The 20,320-nt window shown below is 36.1% G+C and overlaps 3 protein-coding genes across 7 annotated transcripts in view; all 3 read right to left on the minus strand.

Moving 5' to 3' along the window:
- Positions 1-2,915: 2,915 nt before the first annotated feature.
- On the minus strand, positions 2,916-7,618 carry LOC724379 (tubulin polyglutamylase TTLL4). The gene is made up of 2 exons (XM_006559286.3): positions 7,480-7,618; positions 2,916-5,332 (listed from the first exon to the last, which is right to left on the minus strand). Exon 2 carries the CDS (start codon positions 5,211-5,213, stop codon positions 3,513-3,515), a length of 1,701 nt encoding a protein of 566 aa, XP_006559349.1. The 5' UTR covers positions 5,214-5,332; positions 7,480-7,618; the 3' UTR covers positions 2,916-3,512.
- Positions 6,955-20,320, minus strand: part of LOC413213 (tubulin polyglutamylase TTLL4) — a 166,645-nt gene continuing 153,279 nt past the window's right edge. For 4 of the 5 annotated variants that reach the window (XM_026445208.1, XM_026445207.1, XM_006559281.3 and 1 more), the window contains 2 exons: positions 10,231-10,287; positions 6,955-9,087 (listed from right to left, as the gene is read on the minus strand). In XM_026445208.1, coding sequence (XP_026300993.1) covers positions 7,362-9,068 — 1,707 coding nt within the window. In that variant the 5' untranslated portion in view covers positions 9,069-9,087; positions 10,231-10,287 and the 3' untranslated portion in view covers positions 6,955-7,361. Of the gene's footprint in view, positions 9,088-10,230; positions 10,288-19,011; positions 19,215-20,320 lie in introns of those variants that run through there. The other variant, XM_026445209.1, reaches the window with a different exon arrangement.
- On the minus strand, positions 13,688-15,235 carry LOC724465 (enhancer of split mbeta protein). Its single transcript, XM_001120327.5, has one exon. The coding sequence runs from the start codon at positions 14,974-14,976 to the stop codon at positions 14,299-14,301; it is 678 nt and encodes a 225-aa protein (XP_001120327.2). The 5' UTR covers positions 14,977-15,235; the 3' UTR covers positions 13,688-14,298.

Here is a 20,320-nt window from a genome sequence, read left to right on the forward strand (position 1 = left end):
AATCCATAATTTATAACTTAAAATTTAACATTTTACCTACAAAATAATAGATTAATTGAAATTTATAAAATTTCAAACATATTGACAATATACATACATTTGATACAAGTTGTGATAAAATTTTCCTAATAATTATTAATTGAACTATACTTTATGAAAAGAGAGACAGTCCGTGTTACAAAGGTAGTCCAAATTTTCAGCGATCATCAAACGAAAAGACGGGGTCCTTAGCCTTACACGCGAGGTTTGTAGTAGTTGCGTAACACATACTCACGACTCGCATGAATGAATGCATTCATAAACCTGAACCCGACGCAGCGTGCATGTTACACGTACACACAGTTGGACTGCAATCTCAATAAGAAAATATGTCTATTATGTTGTTACAATAACGATATCAATTCATTGACTGTCGTGGCACTGTGCGAGCCCTATTGTCTTCAAACGATTGCTGGCCTGCCCGTATTTGACAGGCCACGTTAACCCATGTTTTCTTTTCTTTTCCTCTGAATTCGCCTCTCCCTTAACGAAATGCAATATGTGTCGTATATTGTTCCGCGCGTGAAAATTCATGTAAGGAAACAAGAAGAGAACACAAATGACTCGTGGTTATTAAGTGACGTTAATTCTCTTCTTCTTCTTTTTTTTTTTACGAATTAAATAAAATTACGAAAAATAAAAAGATTGAAGACCATCCGTTGGCTAAAACGAAATATTACAGGAGAGATGATCGTGCAACATCATTCAAAAGACACGTACTTGTGTTACGTAATTAATACGTAAATTTAGTTGTACATAATTTTTAATATCTGTGTAATTTATTATGGAAATTATAATTTATTAATATTATTACATCAAAATTCGTAATTTGAAACTTAATTTTTCTCGTTTTATTTTATTTATGTAAAATTTATTAATTAAATCCAATACCCATTTCGTATATGAATAAATATGTTAATACATATAACTGTATATTTGTACACGTGAATTCTTAATGTTTATATACATGAATATTAAACACATAACTACATATTGGACACGAATTTTTAATTCTCTAACATATATTACAGATGTACAACTTTAATACACGTTTAAAACGTGAGTCTCAATCAAAATCTTCTATTATAAATATGTAAATCAGTATTAATATTAATCATTAATCATTTAAGTCATTCTTAAAATTAATCTTTATAGGTAATTTAATTATATCATAACATAAAACAACAAGTAAAGCTATGTGTTATAATTATCTATCAATTAAATTATTTATAAATTTTACATATAAAAGACTTACCAGAAATAAAGTCTTCGTATGATAACGATCGTTCTTAACCTAACAAAATAATTTCCATTCATAATAGTAGCTTTCAGATGATCAACATGTATTTCAAAATTCTCAACAATCTTGTGAATATTCGGTGATATTAACAATATTAACAATGTGTATTGATTCCTATATACGATAATATAGTTTTGAAATATTGATTATATTGATGCATCAAACGTTCTGTAACAGTTTTAACCAATAAAATTTTTCCTGTTAATACTGTAACTACAAACATTATTATCCATAATAACTGTTAATTAATTGTTAATACTTATCGTTTAAAACTATCTTCTTAACTCCTTCCAAAATTTATACTGCCTTCCATATTCAAACCAATAAGTACAAGAATTCTCTCGATCTTCGTCGTCGAAAAATCGTTACAATTTAAGCTTTTGGAAAGAGAAAGAGTAAAAAATTGGAAAATGGGATGGAAAGGTTTGCGAAGAAGGATTAAACTCGAGGCAATTTCGATTTCTAGGGTAGATAATTGATTTCGTCGGCTGATCATGGATCAGTACTTCCTCCGGACAAAACTGATATACGATGTTTTAACCGGCGGACCACAGTCTGGTAATTGAATTTAAAGGGCGGAAGCGAAGAAATCTGGTCCCCTTTCGTATTAACCTAATCAAGTTCAGTTGCCGGTACCGTCGGTCGTCGCGGCCACAATAGAGACATTAAATTGTTAGTACGGATTTATTAAACCCGACGCTGTTACAGCCGTGAAACTATTTAACTCTTCGAAGGTCTGCTCCGTTCCAATTACGCGCGAACGAGCATAACCGCCCACCCGATATCTCTTCTATCAATCTTGTGCCGACTTTGATACCTTGAAATGATTTTCTCCGGAAATTGCAATTCTAATCTTCGCACAAATTGATTCTTCTTCGATCTGTTTATCGATATCTTCTATCCATAAAATTCTTTTCATTTTATGCATCTTTCGTTTGTACAAATTTTTATTAATTCTATTTTACATTAATTTCCAATCTTTTTCTATATATATATATATATGTATATACACATATCATTATTATGAGTTTTGTCTTAATATAAATAAGGATCATGGATTATTTACATATTTACTGTAAATTATTAACAATATTGCTTTAAATACTAATTTATACCTTCTCTTTCTATACAATATTTTACATTTTGATAATTGATATCATTATCAAAGTATTTTTATCAAAAATAAAGAAAAAATTGTTTATTAATCAACCAGTGAAATAATCTAATCTTCTATGATATTCAATATTTGATTTTATTATGTTATTCTCATATGGGTTATAAGATGTGTGATGTACAAATTTCTCAAATCGTATAAAATATCATTTACACATCAATATTTTACATATTATTTTTATGATAACCTGTAAAAATTCTCGAAATTCTATAAATTCCACGATACAATTGTTTTGCAAATTGATACAAAAATTGCTTCCTTTATTTCGTTAAAAGATAATAAATATTAAAAAAACTGTCGATATCCATATTCATAATCGATTCGTTATATAAACAGTGCTTTATAAGGTTTCATCATTATTTAAATATGAAAGCTAAAATAAAAATTGTATACATTTTCATCCTCTATTTCTGTGAACATTTGCTAATTTTTTTTTTTTTAACTTACAACCAAAATTAAGTACATCCCTAAATTATTGCGAACCTATCAATACCCTTTACTTCTAACCTTATTTTCAAGCGAAGACACTGAAGATTAATTAAACGTACAGTTTATCCAAGATAACATATTCGGGACGGATCGGAAAAATTCGAACGAAATCGTCAGAAATCTCGTATCGCATATATAGATTTCTGCGAAAGTTATGAAATCCAGAATTTGAATGTATATATATAAAACATATTAAACATATTAAATTTTTATTTCATCTTTAACCCATGAACATTATTCCCTTTTTACATATTTTCTCTTCCGTATTCGTTCTCGAAACGATCACGTCCGACTTTTGCCGAACAGAACCGAAATGAGTTGTTCGCGTATTACCGATAAACGATAATCTGGATTTCGAAACTTTCGATAATATCGAGATCTCTCGATACATTATAATCTGAAATATTTTGCTCAAGAAAAACGATTCACACGTTTCGAAAAATGATTCCAAAGATACTCTTCGAGTATTTCTTACCGGATTACCAATCTCAGATTAAAAAAATCTCATCTTCAAGACAAGTGATATTTCTTCTTGCAAAGCTTTCTTAACCTCTCGATACCCTTTGACCGATTACGCCCGTACTCGTGTTCCCACGCGTCTAACAACAAATTATAGTATCTTGATTCTTCGAAGAAAGTAAAGTATTGATACGTGTCGCACGTAGGGAAGACTCTCTCGAACCGACCCGATTGAGTAATCTCATCCTCGTGTTTTATCAGCACCCTAACGTCATCCGGTGTCAAGTTCTTCAATATCGATTTCAAGTAATACTTCCTACTAGCTTTCTTCATTATAGCGAACTGCTTCTTCCTGTCGTCCCACGTAAGCATATTCGAATAAAGATGCCTGTTGTAACAGATCACGTGTTTCTTGTAAATCACTCTCAAAACCTTCAGTTCCTTGGGGCTCAACAGATCAGGCACGTGAAAACCGACCAAATTCAGATAATCCTTCGCCAATTGGCCTTTGATCAATTTGCAGAGCGGCGTGTCCGATTCCATAGATGGGAAATCGTTCACTTCGAGCAGCCACGGCCGATAATGCTTATCCAACAGAACGTCGAAACCGAAAAGCTGGTAGAAATTGTACGTGCTCATCGAGGTCTTCTTCCACGCCTTGTACAAAGATGGCTCCGCGGAGATCACGGTTTTAATAGCAATGTCCTTGATCTTCGTCCAGATCTTGATGATATCCACGTTATCGGTGGAGGCCAAATACTTCCAAAGGCAGCTCAGCGTCCACATGTTGCCCTTGCACTGGTTCGGATCGTCGTTCGGTTTGAAGTTCGGATTGAATTTGTTCACGCTCGTGTTCGTTAGATGCATGAACTTGTTCGACAAAGTGTTCACGTGATTCACGTACTTTTCCGTGGCTAGCCTCACCAAACCCTCCTTGTACACGTATATCCTGAGAGGATCGATGCTTGTCAACAGAACGTACAGTCTCAAGTCGAATTTCGTACCGTCGATCAATCTGGGCGAGGAGATGTAACGTTGCACGACGAACGAACGATACGTCGGTATCTCGTACAAATGGGACACTATCTTGATCCCGCTTCCCGCGCAACAATCTGGCGGTTTAACGATCCAAAATCCGCCGTTCTTCTGCATAAATTTGCCCAAAAGGTATCTCTCGTCGGGCAGGATGAACGTCAACGGTATGAAATCGAAATTTTTGCTACCGAACTTTCTCTTCATCCTTCGAAAATTCTTCGAGAGGGCTATCTTGTCGCCCAGCTCGATGCTGCTGGGGAAATGGTTCACCTTCGAGTAAATTTTCGTCCGTCTTAATCTGGAGTAGGCAGCGGTGCTGCACCACGTGCCGCACCAATTGTCCGCCGAGCTGTTGGTCGTCTTGAACCCGGATTTCTTCGCCGTGTTGGTCACGATCCCAGTCGGGTTCTTCCTAGCTTGCCACCATATCAGATGCTTGGTGATCTCAGCCGGCAGTTTCGTCGTTTCGTTCGTGTGGAAGATGATGAATGGGGGGACGTAGGCGAACAGGCTGAATCTCATCGGCAGCGACAAGTTTTTGTCACCTGAGCCGACATCGGGGATCGTTCGACGGATTCGATAAGGTCTGGCCTTCAGCAGCGTTTCGGTGATCTCGATGTACGTGTACAGTTCGTCGTCCTCGAAATAAGTGTTGTTGTTGTACGATAATTTACTGAAGCAAGTGCTCGTGCAATCCTCGGTCATTTGAATTGTCATGTTCCAATTCTCGGCTTTTTTTTATTAAGTTTGCTTCGGGCCGGTTCGAGATTTTTCTTAATACTGCTCTTGGTGGTGGTTCTTTCTTCGATCGATCGAGTCAGGATGGATCGGTTGCACTGGAAATTTAAAATTTTTTTTTTTTTTGGCCGAAAGTGGAGCGGTGGGGGTTAGTGATGAAGGTGAAATTGCAATGAAGTTTGCGCTTGCACAGTCTGTCTTTGATGCGGTTTGAAGTTGGGAGATTTTTTTTTTTAAAGCTGGTTTGAAGCTAGAATCAAAAGAACTCGCGTTGTTTTATTGAATAACGCCATTAAATAGGGAAATATATAGGGATATATCTGTGCGTTGTGTATTTGCCTTGATGCGTTTGAAAATGAGCTTTCGTTGGCAAGTGCCGGTTCTACGAATTTTTATAATTATTTTGGCAGCTAAATTCAAGGATTTGAAAATATTTGCGACTCTATAAAGGGGATATAAATTTTTTAATTTATAAAAATACGACTGTATAACTTGCTGAATAAACTTTAAACTTTAACATTGAAATTTTTCATCGAGCAATCGTATTGTATATCGAAGACATCATCTATTTATCTTATTATATTATAAAAATTGAAATTCTCATCACGTATGTTTGGTATGACATGTAATGATCATTAATATAATTTTGTATTAAATAAAATAAAAAATTAATCGTAAATTGTAATATTTTATCGTCAAATATGTTATACATATATATATAAAAATTATCGGTGGGAGGAAAAATGATTTGGAAAATTAAAAATACATATATTTCGAATCAATTCTTATTTTTTTATTTTATCGCCGAAGAATTTAAAAAAAGAAAAAAAATTACAATAATACGATATTCGAAATAATTGACACTGTTATTTGCATATCTTTTTTCGTAAAATTAACCTAATATTTTCAAATTGTAAATAGATACAAATAATATTTCGAACGAAAAATAAAAAATAATATTTTTTTTGTTATGGTATTATTAAACAAAATTATATAATTATTTCTTTTTTTAATAATCATTAAAATAGTGTTCAATGGTTAACACTGGTTAATATAATGCGCAAAAAATAAGGGATTCGTTCAATAATCCTAACTTTATCCTTTTAATTAATCTAAATATTAAATGTTTTCGTTAACACGTTCTGCCCTGTGCGAATATCTAAAATCATCATCGATAATAAACGTAAAATAAATAATACGATATTATTTATCAATTTGATTATTCAAATAAAACGCGATTTCGGAAAACTTAATCATTATTATCTTCCAGGCGAATAAAAATTAAATATACATACTATGCTATGCTAACTTAATCTTGCTTCGTAATAATAAAGATTAAATTAAAGAACTGAACGTGTTAAAAAACATACTTACGTCGATATAATCGATTTTTCGTATAAAATTAATTCGACAATGATATTATTATCCTTTTATAAAATAAAAAAATTAAATTAGTCCGATTTAATCGTTAATCTCATCTCATCGTGGAAAAGTTTTGAAAATTATTATTTTTTAATCCGAGCAACGCAACTGCGATGTTGTGCGAATATTACAAAAAAGGCCATAAAAAAGTTTTACAAACCTGTATGGATCGATCTTAATCGCGTTTGGTATTGGTACACATCTCTTCCCCCTTCTCAAAAATTTGAAATTTAAAAACGAAAAACGGAAATAAGAAAAACTAGAAAAAGAAAGAAAAAAAATCCATTGCGACAATTTCTATCGTTGTAAAATCGTTTTTATTTAAGTCAAATAATGCCATTTACATTTAAGGTAAATTTGCACAACCGTAGTAAAGGCACATGACGTAAACATCTGGTGACGTAAAAACCTTTCTATCCAATCATTTCTATACAACAATTGTATTTCCTATACAAATTGGTGTACATGTTACGGTATCTATATAAAAAAGGGATAGAGCGAAGGACTTTGTGTTTTCTTTTTTTTTTTTTTTTTCCTATTTTTTTCCTTTTTTCTTTCCTTTTCTGATTCATTTCTTTTTTTTTTCACGTCGCTTTATCGATTATGAGTTTTAAGCTATGTAAAAAAAAAAAAAAAAAAAAAAAAAAAAAAAAAACCCCTTATACAGTTTAGGCCCCTATAAATAAGAACACAATGTATCCCTTATTAACAGACCGGTTCCAAATGATACTTTTGCTGGCACAGTTTCTGCAATCTCATTATCCCTTCCGATCTGTTATCCGCGTATTTCACCTCCCACGCGTCAAACAACATGTTATAGTACCTTGGAACGTCAAAGTACTGCAGGTACTCGTAGCTATTGGCAGTTGGAAAGATCTTCTCGAACCTGTCCAATTGCGTCAGCTCGTCCTCGTACATGATCAATTGTCTAACGTCGTCCGGGGTCAGATTTTTGATAATGGACTCCACGTAATCCTCACGATTCCTCAAATTCATATAGATCGAATGTTTAATCCGTTCCTGATTGTTCAAACCGAGTTTGTGCAGCCTGTAATCCTGGCAAACCATGTCCAACTGATACTTCTCCGCTAATTTTCTCGCTTCCTCGAACGACAATGTGTTCGGCAATTGGTATCCGGCTATGTTGAACACAGTCTTGATCAATGGACCCTTGATGGCGGTGTCGAGGGGCGAGGAGGATTGCAACGAGGGCGATATGTTCACCTCGAGCAGCCACGGTTTCAAATTCTCGTCGAGCAGTATGTCGAAGCCGAACAGCTCGTAGCAACAGTAACGGGACGTAGTGTTGACCCTGGTCAACGGGGTGATGTTCGACTCGCCTGCGATCATCGTTTTCACCACGATGTCCTTCATGGTGGCCCACAATTTCGACACGTTCACGTGCTCCTTCTCGAGATAGGACCAAAGGGTTCTCAGAGCCCACTTGTGCCCCGTGCAAGAGTCAACGCAATCGTTGCTCGTGTAGGTGGAGTTTGTCTTGTTGATGCTGTAATTGGTCAAATGCATGAAACGGTCGCTGAGGTAGTTTATGTCGTCGTTGTATTTGACCGAGGCGAAACGGACCAATCCGTCCGGGTAGAGGTAGATCTTCAACGGGTTGAAGCTCGTTACGAGAACGTAGAGGCGCAGGTCGAACTTGGCGCCGCTTATCAGCTTAGGCCTGGACAGGTATTGTTGCACTATGACCGCCCGTTTCCTAGGTATCTGGGACCAACGGTGCACCACCTTGATGCCCGTTCCCCTGGCCGAGGCGGGCGGTTTCACGATCCATTTCCCCTTGCTGCCGAACTTTTTCCAAACTTGGCGGAAACAGGTGAGATCGCGGGGCAGGACGTAGGTGCGGGGGACGAAATCGAACTCCTTCACCTCGTGTTTCAACATCATCTTGCTCAGATTCACCCATAGGCAATCCTTACGGCCTATCTGGAACGTGCCCGGAAAATGATTGATCTTCTGCGACTCCTTCACCGCCCTGAAGCACGACGACTTCATGTGCTTGCCCCAGGTGCCGCACCACTCCTGGCACCTCTTCATCAGTTGAAAACCTGAGTTGATCAAGGTACGACGTACGATTAATGGTGTGATCGTGCTGAGATGCCACTTCAGGTGTTTGGTTACTTCGTGCGGCATTATTGGCCCCTTGCAGTCGAACGACTGGAACACGATGTACGGCGCCACGTACGAGAACAAACTTCTCCTCAACGGCGCCTTCTCTTTCTTCTCGCCATTCGCCGCGGACAGCCGTTCCAGGGTGAGAACACGCTGATCGATGTCGATGTACGGGGATATATCCTCGTCTTCGTCCTCATTCTGGCTCTCGAGGTCACCGTCATCGATACTGTACTCGGCGCTCGCGATCTCGTGATGGTGATTGTACGCTATTACGTCCATCCTGGACAGTCTGTAACATCTGTGATGAAACAGGTTTGGCTTTAGTTCGACGGATACGTGGTTTCGATTGTGCGTCTCGCGAAATTTCAGCGGATTAAACATCATTTTCTCACATTCGTGGTAGCGCGTCATTTTCGCAGCCTATCCAACCTACAAACGTCGCGTGGCTATGAGTGGGATCGAGATATATCGACGGTATATACGTCATGAAAATCGACAACTTCTGGTTAAATTTAAATTCCCGCCGTGGATCGGATCTTACGTGCAAAACTTACGTTGCTTTTTTCGATCTTCGAAGATGGAACAATTTCAAAACGACCGAATATATCATTATTTAAATTCGTGTTTGCAATAATATTTTTTAACCAAATCAGCTTAGAAATCATGGTGGATCGCGTAGGTGATGTTATTATCGTAAACAACTATCCTCGAATATAAAAATATTTGCTATTTATCGAAATAAATGGTTGAGAATCATTATACTTTTCGATAATTATTTAATAATAAGTTTAAAAATCCTATTCATTCCCTATCTATTAATAATGAACGAACGAATAACCGTGTCAACAAAATTAAAAAGAATCGAAAAAATTTTTTCTTCTTGGCATCATGAGAAGGGTAGAAACTTTCTCACGAATAATCAAAGAAAAAAGTTAATGAAAGATTAAGAATAAAAAAAAAAAGGATAGAATAACGGATGCACAAATTTGTGATACGAATTTAACGAGACAGATAATGACAGGATGGAGGCTCCGTGTCGTAACAGCGAACCAATTCACCGACAGAATAACTTTCGTGGAATACGAGCTTGGAAATCGTGTTCGATTTTCACACGATACGTAAAAAATATATATATATATATATATATATATATATATATATATATTTGCAAAGATTAATAAACGATCCTTTTTCATTGAAGAGATGTATCGTTATAATTCTTTTTGAACGATGGCAGCCCGTAGAAATCGATGTTTATCGATGCATTTCTGGCCTATATTTAAATACCGCCGTCTTAATGAGCCGTATTCGTGTAGATCTTATCTCGTGGAATAATCGTTTAATAACCCTTTAAATAAGATCCTTTCGTGCACGCGTTATCACGCGACTGTTTAACCAAATTTTTATACATAATATACGTAACCTGTGTCTTTCCACGTACCTATTCAAATTATGTAAAAGGCAGCTGTCAGCATCATGCAAACGGAGTTTCGGCTATCTGCAACAAAAATTAAATTATATATTCGTTAGTATATATCGATTGCTCGTTGTATTTCTACCACAAAATCTATTATTTTAATAATTTTAATAATTCAATTCGATATCCAAATTCCAAGTTTTAAAATAAAGATAAAGGATGAATCGATTAATTTAAAATAGCATATGGATCTTATCAGAAGAGACAATCCACATTTTCAATTAAATAATTTATTAAATAGAAATTTCTATATGTAATGTAATGAAATAAAGAATAAATAAGACAGGATATCTTCTTTCATAAATACCTGATGAGCATTATTACACGAATTAGGATAATGTTCTTTATATAAGCTTATCATATATCATTCTGAAGGAATTTTCTCTATAAATATTTGAATACAACGTTTAGAATAAATTACTGCTTTCGTTCAAACAATCGAGTATTTCCCTTCAATCCAAATTTATCTGTTCGAAACTTTCAATCAACAACCTCACATTCGTTGCAACTCATAACCATCCATATTCTCCAAAGAATCCCCTTTCAGTTTATGCACACTGCACACTAAGAACGTTGAATTCGTTCCCCAAATTTACGAGATCATCATCTCAAACTCGACTTGCACCAACTTTCAAACTTTATCGCCGTTCATTCGTCGCAAATCGTGTGTCGATTTCCGGTAACAATTAGGCGGAGGAATTCGAATTTTCGCGGGAAAGCTCGGGAAAAGGAGGCGCGAGAAAAAAGTGCGAGAGCGTCTCTCCCCTCTCCCTCCTCCCCCCCGGCCATCATTAACGGACAAAACCTCGATGATTGCTTGGGAATTCGACACGCAAGTCGTTCGAGCCGCGTTCATTTCCCTCCCCGGGCGAAAAAAAACATCTGCCCTCCTCCTTGTTTATTATGGTTTTTAATCGGCCGCCACACGTACCCGATACGTAATTTATGGCGCTGCGCGCTTCGATCGGGCGTCGAAAGTGAATCCGGAACTCGGTGTATGTAATTGAGATAAAAGGAGGGGGAGGGGAGAGGGGAGAGGGAAGAAGGAAGCGTCGAAACGGCGGGAAAATTGATTCGAATTGCTCTTAATACGTGTTTTGCTACACGTCGAGACTTTTAGAAAGGGGGTTATTCGCACACTTTAGCCACGTTAAGGTCGATTAACGTGAAGGGTTGTAATTAGAGTGTAATTGTATATCGTGCAAATGTATACATATACATATACATATATATATGTATTTTTCTTTTTGTGAAAAGTATGTATTTACAGGTATTTTTGGAGGTAATGGAATTTTATGAGTGAGACAGGATTAGCTTCATCTTGATAGATATTTTCGTTAACGAAGAAAAGGAAATTTGGGATTTTTTCAACAATAAATGAATATTGATTAAGTACAATTTTCTTGGGAATAAGAATGATCAAAATAGTTGATCAGATTGTATCTCTATTAAACAAATTCGAGCAGAGATTTTCCATTTACGTTTCAAATAAAGAAATTTCGTATTGAATAGACGTGATTTTAATCCTTAGACAGAAAATTATGATAAAATAACAATAATCTCTTGAAAATATTTATATGTAATTATGAGACAAAAATTTTACTTACGTAATATACATAAAAACTGTGTGTTTAAAAAGAAAATATCTAATTTACCACATAAGATGGATAATGCAACTACTAGAAAACATATAATATTTCGAAGACAAACGATAATTTACAATTTTCCACGATTTCGATCTCGGAACAACTGGAGGAATGTCCCAAATTACCCTCATTAATAATACGGTGGAACTGTTTAAAATTAACCTTTCGTGCATTTAATCATTCTCGTCGTCATCAACAACGAGAAAGAAGAGATCAAAGACGATTCGCAACGATGTTCCAAAAAACGCGAAACTCTCTTTCCGAGAGTCGAGAATTTATCTCTTGTCGATGGCCCAACCTTTTTTGGATGGGAAGAATCGGGCCTCCTCCTCCTCCTCCTCCTCCTCCTCATCCTTCTTTCGATGGCCTCGCAAATTACAGGATCGAGAAATTATAGGACACCCTATATAGCAAGTTGCGAAACGATCCACGCGAAACGTTTTTCAGGCGGAGAGGATTGATGGGTCCACGTGTCGTGAAAGTAGCGAATCAGTGATCCATCCAGAAATTAGGTTATCACCGGAATCGTGTATTTTTCCCCGGAGTTTAATAATTGCCGGAATTGATTTAACATGGATCCAGAACACGAAAGATACACGTTAATACATAATACCGTTAAAAATTTATCTTAAATGATTCCTTCTCTCGACAGGATACAATTTTAATTACGGATAAAAATGTAATGCAATGATTTATATTGATATAGCTTTTCGTTGCTTGAGTAGATCTCGTGATATTACGTTACGATTACGTGTGTTAAAATAATTTCAATATTCAATGTTGTAAACGTAATTGTAACAGTGGTCAGAGTTGTTAATAGTCAGAATATCGTGATATTACGTTGGAGATTGAAATGAAGAATTCGAGAAGAAAAAATCATAACTCTGTGGTTATGATATATATATATATATTTATTGGAGTAAAATTGAAAATCTTCAAATATATTTCTCCTATATTTTTTTTTCGGTGGAGGAATATAAAAGTTGAGAAGGATTGTTTTCTTACGAGTGTTTAAATAATTAATAATTCCACGAAAGTGGTTAATTTCTTCTGCGTGTCCCTTTTCTTTTAAAACATCGTGCTTAATATGGTGATCGATATTTCATGTGTCTTTACTTGGAAATTATAAATTAAAACGGCGTGTTTTTAATCAAGCCTTCGCTGAAATTTGTCAAGGAATTGATAACCGTGATTTAAGTGACAAATTATTCCATTAAATTTTCGCTGATCTTCTTCAAACTCTTATACCATCATTAAATAAGTTCTACAAAATTCATTTAATTTTGAAGAATCACAAATAAATAATGTTAAAAATTTATAACTATTTTTACAAAAAAAAAAGTATTGATCTTCCAATCAATTCTCTATTTTATAAAATTGAAATTATATGTAAACTATATTTATATAATGATATTCAATATATCAAAATAGAATATTCATATACTTTTCTTAAATTAGATATTTCAATATGCAATTACTTTTTATTATTTGAAATAAAATTAAATTTGTTTTGAAAATACGAATAAAAATTTCTCAAAAGAAATAGAATAATTATTATCAACTATTAATTGTCTCTTTACTTTATTTATTGTTTTACTTTTATACTGATATAATTTTAAATAATTAAAATCATTTTTAAAAATAATATTTTTACAATATATCTAAAAATATTAACTAACATGATATAACTAACTTGAATACTATTAAATTACAATAAAAATAAATGATAAGGATGAAGGTTAGGAGTGATAAAAACCAGAATTCAAATGATTGTGATTGAAACAATGTATGTTTATTAATTTCTGCATGACGTGTAATCATAATTTTTGAACAAAAACACCGTATATTTCATTATGTCTAAAAAAAAAAATTGCCTCTTAAACATAACAAATTATAATCTATAATAATAATAATAATATTAATAATAATAATAAAATAATAATAATAATAATAATCATCATCATCATCCTTCTACTTTACGAGAATATAGTTTATCTCAGGTACAAAAATCGAGCCCTATCACAGACGTATCACTTAAAGCTTCATCACCTATTTACAGTGAGATGAGAGAAGGAAACAAACAGAAAAAGAGAGAGAGAAAGATAGCATCTCGAGAAACAGTGGTCCCAATTACGATTAATTGCTTAACAAAAAAAACGATTATATCAATCTACAATTATCGATCGAACACCTCGAACGAGAACGAGGCTCAATAATCAATTTTTAACGTATGGAAGACAAATGATTCGTCGTTTTCTCCCCCCCTCCCATTCGCTCCTGCCACACACGAAGCGAAGCTTCTTCTTCACCGGAGGGGGGATGGGAACGGAAGTTGAATTAGCTTGTCAAAGTTCAGAAAATTATCGAAACTTCATCCTTCGTCGAATCACCAAGGCCTCCAAACGGCGTTCGACGACTCCACAGACTCCCCGGACGAACTCGCCACACTGACAGGACTTTGGGGAGGCGTGTAAACGTTCTGCAGCACGTTGATCATCACGTTGGCGGTCGGACTGACGGCTGGTGTCGTCTTGCTCACGCTGGTGGATGATGCTACGGTGGTGGAGGCGGCGATGGTGGTGGTGGTGTTGTTGTTGGAAGTGGTGGTTCCAAGGTTGGCGGCCGAGGAGGTCCCCTCGAGTCTTCGAAGGCAGCCACCGAGGTGTCTCATCAATTGCGCACCGGCAGCAGGGTGTACGGCGGCCGCGACAGGGGTGGACAGGAACGAGGACACCTCTTGCGCGCACTGGGTGAACCCCTCCCTGAATCTGTCCGCGTAGCTGTTCTCAGGCGTGAGGGTGAGCCTTCTCGCAGCCCTGAGCGTGTGAAGGTGGCGGACAGTGAGCTCGAGAATGTCAGCCTTCTCCAACTTGGCAACATTCTCCCCCTCGGCCTGAAGCGCGGTCACCATCAGATCCTTCAACTCGTCCAAGCAACGGTTGATCCTTGCCCGCCTCTTCCTCTCCAGCATCGGTTTCATCACCTTCCTGTATTGATAAGTCCTCGACACGGGCTCCTCGTACTCCATACCACCGACAGGCGTGTAGCTGGTGTGCGGTGCCATCGTTTTTTTTTTTTACTTATCAGATTGTTTCTCCTCACTTTCCACTTGTCACAAACAAAGCCCGTGTTCCAATGCAAGGAACGCGTTCGAAATGTTCCAATTCGGAACGATGATAATAATAATAATGACGATGATAACTCGAAAAACGCGTTGGATATGCGTTGTAAGAAAATATATATGTATATATATGTATATAACGTGTGTGCGTTCTCGGAGTGCCGAGATCAGCGAGCGATACCGTGTTTACGTCGATTCTGAGCGGTTGGTGGGGACCGAGTGGCTACTTATACTCTCGACCGCTTTCCCCCACCAACTGTCCCACCGCTGTCCCCTCCACGCCAGCCAGGGGACTAGCGGCGGGTAGTGGGGCGTCGGGCGGGGGAGACGGAAGGGGAGGAAACGCACGAGTGAACCCTGCAGCACAGCAGCCGGAGCGTATCGTGGGAAGCTCGCGGGCCGAACAGTTCCCACAGATCTGGGGGCCTGTTGGGCCCGGCACAGGTTCCCTCCACGCGTCTCCGCGCCTCTGTGTGTACATACAGTTGTTCCGTACGCGTATTTGTGCGCGCATGGTCGAGTGGCGCAGGGGGGCCCCTTCGTTGGTCCCCCCGGAGAAGGCGCAGGAGAGGACCTTTTCGTGCACACCTGCACGCACTCTCGCGGATGGGAGGGGGGGGGGGGAGGTTTCTCGGGTGTGCTGCCGCTCTGTCGTTGCCTCCGCTTCTCTCCTACTACTGTTTTACCCCTGCGCTACACCCGTGGCCCCTGGCCCATCGTGTCAAAAGCGGGTGCAGGGGAGTCAAGATCAGGGGAAAAAAGAAGCGGCGAGCACACGCCATGACGCGCGACCAGCACGAGGACGACCCGCGCGATCCGCTCAACCGATCCGAACCGATCTCTCTCTCTCTCTACTTCTCCTTCTTCTTCTTCTTCTTCTTCTTGGCTCTCTTCGCTGCTTCTCTCGTTCGTCGCTTTTGTTCGAGCCTATGCTCGAGGCGAGTCCAAAGAGAGAACGATATTGTTTCGCTGATTCTATCGTACGCGCGCGATATATATTGCTCGCGAATGATTCCTTTTTGGAATAAATAGTGTAAATATTGAATGATTAATTAAAAAAATTTTTTATCGAGATCAAAATAAATTTATTTTATGAAATATATGTATTGCATAATAAAGATAATTTAAAGAGTTGGGTATAATTGTAAAAACAATATAAAAATATTTTTCTGTAACGAAATGTTGCTTTTTTGTATAGTTACCAAAATGAATATTATTTCTTCTGTATTTGTTCAAAGATTTTTATATTTTTACATTGATCAATGAATCTTCTCGAGTGTAATGTAATCAACACGTCTTTTTTTATTCACCGAATCAATATTTTAAATTGTCAATTAATTCATTCTCTTATACGTGTCTCATCATATGTATATCACAAAATAAGAGAAATTTGTTAAATAATTTTTCCTCTTCGCTTTTGAATCGGATAAAGTAAATAGCATGTACTTGTATTAAAACTATAGGAATCGTGCATCTGTATCCGTGCAAATCGCAAACATCGCGTCGATCATTTTTTAACATTTTGTTTTCTTTTAACATCTTTATCGACAGAGAAGCGATTACGATTGATTATTTACCATTCGAGTAATAGACATGTTATTCGATTCCATGATGATCAATAAGTTGACAGTGAAGTTTCTTTTAATAAATTAATATCCCGAAATAATCGTCACTGATCGAGACGAGGAGAAATGTTGGTCAACATTTTTTGACTTTCACGAAAACACTTTCGCCCGAGGACATCAATTAAAAAAATTTTCATATCTTTGCCAAGCATCGATCAACGAATAATCCATTTTCTTTGACAGCAATTCCACGTGATAATTAACTCGTCGAATAACGACGAGACGAAGAAATATTACGATCCAATATGTGAAACATATATTCATTTTTATTAATTTAACCATTCATATATAACGTTCGAGGGAAAAGACGGATTCTACCATTTTTGGATTTTCAGAATTAATTTCTCCTTATTTATATCAATATTTACGTACAAATTTTGCGATAAACACGCGTTACAACACGAATATTATTTAAAATCCATGTTATTCGTGAATTTCAAACAATTTATTTCAGATTATTCAAAGAAATAGAATACATATTTATTCTACATATACAAACTAGACGATCCTCTTTACGAGATGAATTTCTTTTCTAATTATCAAAAATAAATATTTTCAAATAACTAATATTTAGATATATAAATATTATTTCGACACATCCAGATCCTCGTGCAACGACAAAAGGATTAACGAGCCAAGAAGAGGGCAGAAACTTCTCTTTTACTCGCCTGCCAACGTCACACCATGCAATCTATCAGAGATCACCCGTTCTCGTCATCGTGGACGACGACGTAGACGTGCGTGAAACGCGGTGCAATAGCACGCGGCACTTGTCGGCACGCTAGGCACTCGCATCGACATCGAATTTTCGATAAGAAACGAGTTCTCCCCGAGGGACGGTTTATTTCATTTTATTTCTCTTTCTTTCTTTCTTTTTTTTTTTCTTTTTTTGCACGCGTCGTGCCAGCTAAGCGGATGATGGTCCGCTCGCTTTGACCGGTTTATCGGAATCCAACCGGCTCGTTGCGTCGCTAGAGAGGAGCCACGACACTTGTTGATTCACTGGAATACCACCGACAAGGAGCACGTGTCGCCACCACTCTCGAGCGCTCCGCCGCCTCCTCCGCTGAATCACGACTTGGCGAACTGGTCGACCAGTTTGCCTGGACCAGTTTCTAATTCTCCTTCCGATGTGGAACAATCGAAACGAGCCGATCTTTCGATCTTTCGTGGGATGAATATCTGCCACGTGGCAGTTCGAATAGAAATTTTCGATCGAAAGGTTGTGTCTTTTTGAGGTTAGATCAGCATGGAAGATGTGTGGGATAATTGAAATGATTAGCCGAGTGAATTATTCGACGCGTACTTTGAATTTTGTAGTGTAGGCGTGGTGGAATAATTGAAATAACTTTCTACGAATTTACCAGCTGAATGAAATATTTGACACGAGGTATTTTCAGCTTTCGTGTAATCGATGAGTCAGTTGATCTAAAAGAAGATTAGATTCGATTTGCTCGTACGTTAAATAATCGTCAAAAGTATTTCATTATTCTAAGTATTCTATTACGCAAATATTTCGAATAACGAAAATAATTCAAATAATTAATATCTATCTATCCATCCAAAATTCTCGATAAGAGAGAAAAAGAAAAAATTTACTTTTCTGATTTACAATTCCAATTCCAATTATTCTCCCTCCTTTTGCCTCCTCATCGGAAGACCAGTTCGACGTTAGAAAAGGGTTCGAGCAACCGGTTTCCAGATTGCTGAGATCGGACTCGGCAGTCGATTTTTCGAATTAAGCGTGCGATCTTAATGACCAACAGCCCGTCCCTGGTGCAGGCCGCTTGGACAGGTTTCGCTTGCGGGACATAACGAGGTGTTTAGCTCTTTTAGAAAGGCCAAACACGAGTGGGCTGGCCGAGTATTTACAAAGTTTTCCCTCTAAACTGGAAAACCTGATCGAAAACTATCATTTTTTCTGAATTTCTTTCTGTTCTGGATATAGATGGACGTTGAAGAACAGATGAATACATCCATTTTTTTGAATAGTTATGATGTACAATTGAAACAAATTTTAGGATACATTATAATAATTCAAGATTTAGATCTCGCTTAGAAATGAAACAAAGAGATTCTATGTTGCGAAACTTGATTCAAAGAAATACACATAGAAACGTATTATATTTAGATCTAAATATTAGAAAAGTGGTTTCCGAAAACGAAAATTCCACGCAAATTTCTAGTGAAATGAAGCAATGAACAAATCATCAAAATACTTTATCAAGATTAACGACAAGTAAATAAAAATTAATTCCATAAAAGAAAATAAAATTGAATTAAAAATAAGAATATAACAATTTATGCCTGGGGGAAAAAAAAAGTATATAAAACTTTTCCAAAAATTCATTACCTTTCCTTGCGCTTTCCTTAACGGGCTCTCACTCACAAGATCAAAAAAAAAAAAAAAAAGAAAAGAGAAGAAAAGAAAGAAGAAACAAAAGAATAAAAAAGATATATCACTTCATATACTCTGACACTTTGACAAATAATAAGAGAAACACACGTTAGCCTAGGTCCAAGTGCCTCTATCTCGCACTCTATTATCTATGACACGCGGCGTGTTCGATACAATTGTGCCGGACTCGGCACAATATATTTTCGCGTTCGTTTTGGCATTGTGCCGGAATTCTCGGTTACGCTGAAATAATTTCGTCAGCCGCGGTACCGATGTGTCATCTATTTTATTATTAATGCGCCCGCATCAATGGCCGACTCCGATCATCGTTGTTAAATTTAATTTTAAATCGTACGAGATCCTTCTCAATTTGGCGATAGCCAAATTATATTATATGCTTTTATTAATCGAGGGTCGATGATTCATTTGATATTTTTAAATAATCAACGCCGCAACGTGAAACAATAGCTTGTATAATATCTCTTTATTTATGGATCCATGTGTTTCAATAAGGTATAAAAATCGATTATTTATTTATTTTATCGGATATGGAGAAGTAATTGTTAAGATTGATAATTGATAATAATTATATTAAAAATAAATATGATCAGCGCTTGTAAATAATTTATAATTTGTATAATTCATCCTCCACTCCCATTATTATTGATACTACTCTTTTCTTAAATATCAAGTACCATGATAAATATTTTCTTATTAAAGATCAAAAATCATCCATCATATTTATCACCATCATTAGACTTAAAGAAATTAAAAATTTCATTATTATCATATAATTTATAATTTATTTTACAAATTTAATATTATTTTGCTGATAATATATATTACTTCAATATGCAAAAGCATATTGATTCAATAAAAGTTTCAAAATATTATTTTTTTTCATCATTTTTAATTATAGTATTTTATAAGCTAATATATTTTACTCATTGTAGACTGTGTTTTCTAGTATTAAAAATACTTCTTCAATCATGTAAAACCTTCCAAATAATATTTCTTTTCATCATTTTTTAATACTATCAAAATTTGAAGTGTGTATTCAAAAATTGTAATTCGAGATTTTAAATATTTTATTTCATTATAATCTCTTTTTCCAATATTTCACGTACAATATTTTCATATTTTCTTAATGACACAATAATTCTTTTCTTTTTATATTATATTTTATACTACTTTATCATTTTTATCATTTATCATCAAAATTTAGAATATCTTGTAAGAGATTTTCAATATTCTATTTATCTTT

This window comes from Apis mellifera, linkage group LG14 (assembly GCF_003254395.2).
Source record: "Apis mellifera strain DH4 linkage group LG14, Amel_HAv3.1, whole genome shotgun sequence".
NCBI classification, from domain to species: Eukaryota; Metazoa; Arthropoda; class Insecta; order Hymenoptera; family Apidae; genus Apis; species Apis mellifera.